Below are 8,948 nucleotides of genomic sequence, written 5' to 3' on the forward strand. Positions count from 1 at the left end.
ATTATTACTTGTATCACTAAACTATATAACAACTCAATTCTTTTTCATTGAGATGATTCTGATTGCGCTACCACACTAAGACAGATCAGGTTATGTTTTCATTCGCGGTGGTTAAGATAGTTTGAGGTCGTTAGCCAAACTAAAGTATTTTAAGCTTGGTATCCCATTAACCCCTTATTTGTACGGTCTATAATGTGAGGCACTCAAGAAAAGGAATTATTTGCTTGATGCATAAACGACTTACATTAAACTAAATTAGCATTAATGCAACATTTTCCCGAACGCTCGAGGGACATTTTCCAATTAATTAGTAATAACTTTGAGATACTTTCAAATTACATTATCTACCACGGTGCTAAGAGATAGACACAGAGCGGAGAATGACGCCAAACTTCAAGTAACTGCGTTAAGCATCATACATCAGTTGTGGTTCAGTTGTGAAACGCGCTATATTATGAAACGGGAAAAGGAACACCGCATGATACGGTACTTGTGTGGTAAACGTCCAAAACGAGGTCATTCTGATGGCAACTGTTGCTTGGCAACAGACATTTCCAATTTAGGTACCGTGGCTGAGTTATGAGTTAGCAGTTAGCTCGTGCCTGTTTAGCGAACCAACATGGAAACCATCGAGAACAAGCAAGTTCGTCATTCAAGACGAGTCCAAGGCAGACAAAGATGTCACACCTCTACTTTCTATGAGAAAAACATGAAAAAGTTTTTGACTATCATCTATCACAATATTAAGAGGCTTCAAGACGACAAGAAAGGTATAAAGAGGAGTGACAGCGTTCCACATCAGTTAAAACTGTGCGGTGCACCTGAAAGCATACCACTACAGACGGAAAACCAAGTTACTGATGTCTGCGAACATTCCCGGGCCCATTCCGACTTCTCTCTTCAGTTGCAACAGGACTCCCTCAGTCCGAAATCGTCTAAAAGGAAGGTAACTTTTTCCATTCCACTGGAAAAATAATGAAACATTTCCAGCTGAAATATAATGAACTGACTGATCGATTTGAAAAGCTAGTCGGAGGGCAAAGTTCTATCGAGTTGGGCAATTTATCTTTTAAGTCAGTCTCACATTTTGTGTCTCTTCATGAGAAGAGCTGTTAACTTTTCATGAAAATTTCCTCGCGCATTATCATTTAAGATTAGCTAAAAAAGGTGTTGCACTCTGCATTACTCATATAAATCCTTTGGATTTTCTATAGTTTAGCAGATAATAAGAAATGCAAAATCAAAGGATGCCAGTCATAACGATATGAATTAGATTTGTTGCTGTGCACGTGGCAAATTCATTCGTGTTGCAATACCTATTTATAATTTACTAATCATCGTAGTTAACTTCTGTGGTATTTGTTCTTACGCAATTTATATTAATTTGTATTCAATCACAATCAATGAGCCACGGAAGTTTTAATCTGTATTATATTTAGTACTCCTTTTCATTGTACTAAAAAAATGAAAAAAAAAAAACCAAAGCGGTAAAAACGGTTCATCCAACTCGACTCAATAGATGTCGAAAACAATTAATAAAAAGAAGCTATAAAGAACCTTGAGGGACCTGGTCACCCTGCATTTCGTAGACTAAATTGATAAGTAATTAAAATTCGTTTAAAATATTACAATAATTTAGATATAGGCATTCTTTATTCGGGATACCGCGTAACTGCTAGTCGCATCTCTTAACTCACTCTACAATGTCATGACTGATCGCGAATCAAGTTGCAAGGTTTAGTCATTGAAACTGATATTAAAAAATGTAACTCGCCATCAGATATTTAGAGCAATAAAAGGGGTACGCCCTTCGGTGAAGCCGTATTTAAAGCTTTTTATCCAATCCGTAAAACGATGTGAAGAATACTTATCAATGTGAAGTTGGAAAGAACCTTAAGGCAGACGATCAAGCGGTTGTGTTTCGTACATTATACTAAGACGTAATTAGAAGGCGAATAACGATTTTGTAATCATTTAAATAATTGGTCATTTAATTTTATATTATTAGCTTCGCCAGGAACAATACTGTGAATGCAAGGCGATGCAAAAACGTTAGAGGAGGGGACGCCGCAACAACAGCTCAAGCCAGTTGCTGCGGGCCTAGAACACATAAAAAGGATTAAATTATGTAGGATAAACTAGATAAAGATCGAGGGTCTTCAGGGTCGTAAGAGACTTGGACAGCTCGACTGCGTATAATGATTCAGATTGCCTTCGAGTGATCAATTAAGTAAATAGTGAATGGAGAGCCGGGCTAAGGAATTCCATATTCGAGTAGCTCTGCCCCAGAAACGCCTTTGAAAGGAAGCTATCTTATAAAAGGGGGTTATTCTGAAGCTTGTATATCTGGTTTGCTGAGCCAGTGGGCGTGCGTAGCTGTAAGGTGGTAATTTATGGAAGAAAGGAGCAGATACAGCTATGAACGGAAAGACACGATATCTATAGTTGTGCAAGCTAGTTGAAAATGGCGAGAAGGTATCCGGTTTGATAAGCCTATCCTTACAAGTTTCTTAACGGGCAGATTAAGAAGGAACTTTGTAGCCCGTACACTCAAAGAGGCCGCCGTTTGGAAAGAAATTAAAATTTAGAAATCCTGACGTAATTCCCATTTCATGTGTCACGTCCCAGAAATTGCTCATTCATGGATAACGAAAGCTGCTATTTATTCTGTTTACTCATGAGTGAAAGGCAGACTGTATAGAATCAATCTTAATCAACTTTGTGGTTGAAATTTAACCTTGACTTGGTTTTCCTGATTCCACCCGTTACACCATGCATGCTTTTGTGGTTTCACTTCAAGATACATTAGAATCTTGCCAAGAGCGAAACGAGCACATAGAAAGAGTCTAATATGCATGGACACTGGAACTACGTTATTTTTATGTATTTATTTATTTTTTTGCGTAACCGCGGTTAGGGCAAACTCAAAACGCTTTGCCAAGCTCTGGGTCGCGTGATCTCAGACATGATCTTACCTCAGATCTACAATTTGATTGTCTACAACTCCCCTAAATATTAGGTTTTGAATTGTTGACATAGGGGAAATGCATATACTCGTTGCCGTAAACGATTAGAAAAAATAAGATTTTTTTTGTACAGTATGCAATGCATGTGGAGTACTTGGTATAAAAGGAAATGATTTGCTTCATTAAGAAACTACTTCAGTTAAAACAGAATTAACATCAATACAATATTTCTCCGAATGCTAGAGGCAAGTTTTTATTTTAATTAGTGTCAACGTTCAAAGGTTCACAAACGTTTTGATCCAACACTGCGCTCATAGAGATCCAGCGAACAAAACTGCCGCACTATCTAGTTACGGTGTTTATATCAGATTCTCTTTTGTAGTTTAATTGTGAAACGCACGAGGAAAAAAACAAAAGGGAACTAATACGGATGGATGCAGCACTTTCATGTGCACTGCGATATCGTTGTACAAACAGAGTTTAATTTACTGGGAAATTTGGCGAGGGACAAGACAGGCGTTAGCTCGTGCCTTATTAAACAGTCAACAAAATGGGAAACATCGAGGACAAGCAAGTTCATCATTCAAGACGAACCAAGGGTAAACAAAGATGCCGTACTTCTACTTCTTATGAGAAAGACATGAACAAGTTTTTGACTATTATCTATCACAACATAAAGAGGCTTCAAGACGACAAGAAAGGAATAGAGAGGAGTGGAAGCGAACTGCGCGGTACTACGCCAGAAAGAAGGATTTTGTTGGATAACCGTGATGTCTGCAAACTTGATCGGACCCATTTTGATTTGCCACAGCATTCCTGCGGTTCACAGTTGTTTAAAACAAAGGTGACTTTTTCTAATCCAGTGTCTAACTGAAACATGTGAACGAACTGATCGATTTGAAAAGTTAGCGAGGACACTCTGTTATGTTGAGTTCGACAATGTTCTCTTCAGTGACAGTTTTAAAGCATGCCGAGTTTTTAAAAAATCCAACAGTTTCGTTCACTGAAACGCGCTATTAACTTTTCATGAAAACGTACTTCATTACCATTTCAAATTAACCCGCACAGCCGTGGCTCTCTATCGACTAATCTTATCAATGCATTGGATTTTCAGTAGCATCCCGTTTACAGTAATTAAATTATTTACTGTGCAATTTTTTGTCAGGCATGTTAAGAAGTCTTTGCTCAGACAATTACGCTTAAAAATTATTTATCAGCTGTCTCTTGTGTCCCCAGATCGTTTTCTGGTCGTTTAAAGACACATTTGTGTACGTCAGCTAATACAGTTTGATAGGTTGGGTTGCTTTAGTTGAAAACTGTAGTTGCAGAAAGTTTTAGGAAACAGAATCATATTCCCCGAATTTAAGAGCCGAATTTAAGAGCTTTAGGAAAAATGATAGCTGACCATATTTCGCATTTTTAACGGCATATTTACCCCTCCGAAAACAAGAGGAATTAGTTTACTAAATTTTGAGATGATAATTTATTGAAGAAAATTTTAGTTTCTCTTTACAGTAAAATCCGTAATTCTGAGGGGATTAAGCCCATCCGAACAGAAATCCACCGAAATGAACCGCTGGGTGTCCCTAGCTGCATGATGTACGTGATCAATTTGTTCGTGTCGCAATAACTGTTTATTTATCGTTCATTTCTGCTTTGTAATTGCTCTGACGCAATAAGTAATTTTACACGATTAATTACATCATGTAAACCTGCTAAAAATAGTGGCTAGGCAAACGGCTGACAATTCCCAGCTAAGGGTGTTTACACCATCCACGAAACAGATGTTGGACAATATTACTCACTGTCGACTCTTTCATTCAAAACGACGACTGCGCGCGCTCTTTCAAAGTGGTAAAGCGGTTCATCCAATCAATAAAATGATGTCAAAAACCGAATTCATAAGAAGACGCTGTCTGGAGCCTTGAGGCAGACGGTAACGCTGAGTTTGTATATATAGAATTTTTGTATTTTTTTTGTGTGTATATTGCAAGATTACAGTCATTTAATGATGCAATCATTTTTTATCGTTTTTTGTTAATAAACTCTGGTACCAGGCACTTGTTTGTCGCAGCTTTTAACTCACTCTTCGACACTCTAAAATGCCACGACCAGATCAGTTAGCGAGGTTTAGTCAATAAAACAAATATTAAAAAAGATATTACTTTCCGTGAAGTATTTAAAGAAAATAAGAGGAACACCCTACAGTTTTTCGTCAAATGGTGGGGTAAAACGATATCAAGAAAAAATAACCATTAATTTGAAGTTAGAGAAAGCTTTGAGGCAGACGATCGGCCTATGTGTCGTATTTTAAACCGAGATAGAACTAAAAAGTGATGAACGCGTGTGTAATCATTTAAAAATAATCTTTTTTTTAATCTCAACTGTTTGTCGTAGGTGCACATGACGCTGCAAAACCAGTGATTTCAACATAGGCCATGCTGAAATCACTCACCTGGTTTTGCAGCGTCATGTTGTTTTGGCTTCAGTTAGTAGCGAAAAAGAAGGGTCACGTGCAGGTGACGTGTCATGGATTACCATTTGCACGAAATGTGATTTTCCTTGGTTCCTTATCAAAGTGCCTCGGGTATACTGCTAAGATCAGTTCACGGTTACATCTCCATGCTAACCAATGAGTATGATCCATTCACAGCACCGGCTAGAAAGAGATTGTAGTCTATATGTTATTGAAAAAAACATTTAGACCGTGACCACAAACTCTTGATTTTTTTGCGGTCTATTAAAGTAGACTGAAAGCAAGACTAAGCAACGAAACTTTTAAGTTTATTACAATCTGACAACTCGTAACTTATTTGTTCAGGTTCTAAATTAACTCAAGTGTGGTTGTTGTCGGACGTTTTTGAAAAGTGGGATAAATCCAATTTGCAACACAGAAAGACGCCAAAACTTGGAACAAAAATTCGTCTTTCAAATCATCAGTCTTAATCACCAAGGAATCAGCGAATGTTTTTTTATTTAACTGACGAATTCTTGTTTTTCTTGTTACCATGCTTCCACCAATAGCATAGCACCACACACACAACCACCACAACTAAAACCTCAACCACGCACAACCTACAAGTCCTTGATACGACCAAGGGCTAGTCTTCGAGACGTCAGCTTTTGTATTTCTTTGCGGTGTCCAATGTATCTATAGTTATCAATTCAGTTGATAAAACCAAACGTTCTTTATGTTCTTAGCCCTTATCGTGCTGATCCGGTTACAATCCCGGCCCTCAGACGGACTTTATTTACAATAGCACACTTGTACGAAACAGTGGCACCTTTCACCAGCGGCGAAATCTTAACTTTTCTTCAAACCCCAACAAGCTATATTTCAAATTAAAGCTTAATAAATTGCCTTACCGATTATAGTGATAAAAACGAATTTTGCTCATAAACTGCTTTCAAAATCCAACTGTGGATAGTTGTGGTTGACTGAGGTGGTTCTGCTCAACTAACTTTTAAGTTCGGTATGCCCTTTCCGCTAACCTGTAATATCCATTTTCATACAGTCTATTATACATGTGAAGCGCTGTATAAAAACAAATGATTTGTTTGATAAATGTAAACGACTTATAAAGTTCAACAGAAATAAAGTCAATCAATACATTTTGGGCACGCGAGGCAAGGTTTTCCTCAACTATATTATTAAGCAATATGTGTCAATTTCGAGAGCCAACTGAAATTGCTGCCAAATCAAGTCAATTCCGTCGTTAACATCATATTCCGTTGTGGTTCGTGGAAGAATTGCATTGTGAAAAAAACATATAAGCAGTTTAAGTAGAATTCAGTCCGTTAAAGAGTACATTGGAGCTCACTAAGCTTTAAAGGGAGCTATGGCTTGGCGATGAGAATATATTTACTAGACAGAGAAGTAACGGCATGTTCGTGCCAAGCAACTCCCACTCAATATTAGCTAAAATAGAAAACATGGAGGATAATCAAGTTCGACATTCAAGACGAGTCAACGGCAAACTCAGATGCCACATTTATAGCAGTTCATATGGAAAAGGCACCAGTTTAAACTGACAGTGCCGCCTGTGCACCAGAAAGGAGCATTTAATTGGAAAATCGTGTCCATGACGTCTGCAGATTTAGCCGGGTCCATTCCGATTCCTTTCTACAGTTGCCACGGCATCCCTGCAGTTCACAGTTATTTGTTTTCTCACATAGTTATAAGCCGCGGAAAAGTATTCCTGTATCATAGGTAGCCCAAGTTTCTCGGAAAATCCCGAGATGCGCATAACATATGCGCAGTAACAAAGGGAGGCACCGTCCATAAATTACATTATTATGTGTACCTGAACGTAGAAAATAATTCGTTTCGTAATTCCTGTTCATTAGTGTTAATTTCTGTTGGCATTTGTTCGTACGCAATTTATATTATTTAAATTTTTATTTTATTTTATTATCTGTCAAAAGTCATTGCCATGGTAACGTCAAAGTCAATTAACACTAACCAATAACATAAACATTTTGCGTAGATAATTTTCGGAAAAAGTCCTGAGGTTTCATGGCGTTTGCTTAAATATCAAAAAAGCTATTCAGGTTCAAAGTCGATTGTAAAGGCCGGCATTTATTTTGTATTCATATGATTTGTCTCTCAAGACTTTCAGTGGAAGGAACTGTCCCTGATGGAAGATGGCACTAAGTTCCAAACCCTGCACGAGCGAGTGAAGATTGAACGTTGAAATGTTAGAGTCTTGCATTTCTTTAGGACAAGGGTAGTGATGTCTTGATTATGAGATGATATTGTTACTCTAACTGACCACTAGGGAGTGGTAGGATTCCCTTGTCGAAGTCGCTTAAACCGTTGAGGGGCGTTCCTTATGAAAAAATACCAAGTCCATAAACTCGAGCCATTAGTTAACTGGTAAAAGGATGCATTGTATGAGCCTTTGCATGACATTTCTGTTTGCAAGTGTAGCATTAAGATACATTTAGTAGCCCTTCTCTATAATCGTTCCATGCATCAGTTTATCAGTTCGATCGACTGCATGTAGATCCCACACCTGCGTTGCGTAGCCCAAGCGGGAACGAACAAAGGCCAGCTACCGGAGTGCGACGTGTATCAGTGTTGTTGATATACTCCGAGGTTCTATGAACGAGCCCCAGTAGCTTGTTGGCCTTCAAGAGAATTGTTGGTGGACTTGTTTTGACCATGCGCGTTTACTTGAAATCCAGACACTCGGATATTTCTCTTCGGTATTATCGTCTAGAGCTGTACCCTTTATAGGATTCCTCTTCCTGGTAATTCGCTGGAACTTGCACTGTTTTTGGTTGCACTTTAGAGCTTATGATTCTAAGTTATGATTCTAAGTGGGAGGCAGCGTGGGCGAGTGGTTAGGGCGCCGGACTTGAATCCGGTGGTCCCGGGTTCAAGTCCCGCTCTGATCGCTAGCCGGAGTTGTTTCTCAGTAGCCCTGAGTTCAACTCCTCGGCCGCGCTTGTAAATAGCCAGATGGTCTTCCTCCTGCCAGTTGGAATTTTTGACCATGTTATGTTCAATTTAAATTATTTCTTTGTGAAGTTTAATGCTCGGCCCCACTAGCACTTGTGCTATAAACACTGCCGAGGGTAGATAAAAGTTATTATTATTATTATTATTATTATTATTATTATTATTATTATTATTATTATTATTATTATTATTATGTGCAGTTACAAAACGTATGTATGCTAAAATAGAACCACACAGGGCGCGCAGCGTAACCTATGCGATGTTAAGGAACTATAAAAAGAAAACTGCTGAGTTAAAATAAAATAGCGTTAAAATATAAAAATCTCATAAAATATAAAAGTTCTCCGACACAAAAACTATATGGAGCTTCTACGCTATTCCCTAAAGGAAAGTCAATTGACGGTAGCTTTGAAAGTTCTCACTTTGTTGAGAGAACTCGAGATGGTAGCCTTCTGCATCCTTCTCAATAAGTCATAACCCCTGCTGCCAAAAAGCTTCCTCATTGTCAGGTCTACATC

General features: G+C 38.3%; 1 protein-coding gene across 1 annotated transcript; it reads left to right on the forward strand.

Annotated features, from left to right (window-relative positions):
- The first annotated feature begins 544 nt into the window (after nucleotides 1-544).
- LOC146476722 (uncharacterized) lies at nucleotides 545-5,268 on the forward strand. The gene is made up of 2 exons (XM_085114205.1): nucleotides 545-946; nucleotides 2,009-5,268. The coding sequence occupies exons 1-2, from the start codon at nucleotides 620-622 to the stop codon at nucleotides 2,054-2,056; spliced, it is 375 nt and encodes a 124-aa protein (XP_084970331.1). The 5' UTR covers nucleotides 545-619; the 3' UTR covers nucleotides 2,057-5,268.
- The last annotated feature ends 3,680 nt before the right edge of the window (nucleotides 5,269-8,948 follow it).

The sequence above is a fragment of the Pavona decussata genome, unplaced genomic scaffold, assembly GCF_977016875.1.
Source record: "Pavona decussata unplaced genomic scaffold, jaPavDecu1.1 SCAFFOLD_73, whole genome shotgun sequence".
Taxonomy (NCBI): Eukaryota; Metazoa; Cnidaria; class Anthozoa; order Scleractinia; family Agariciidae; genus Pavona; species Pavona decussata.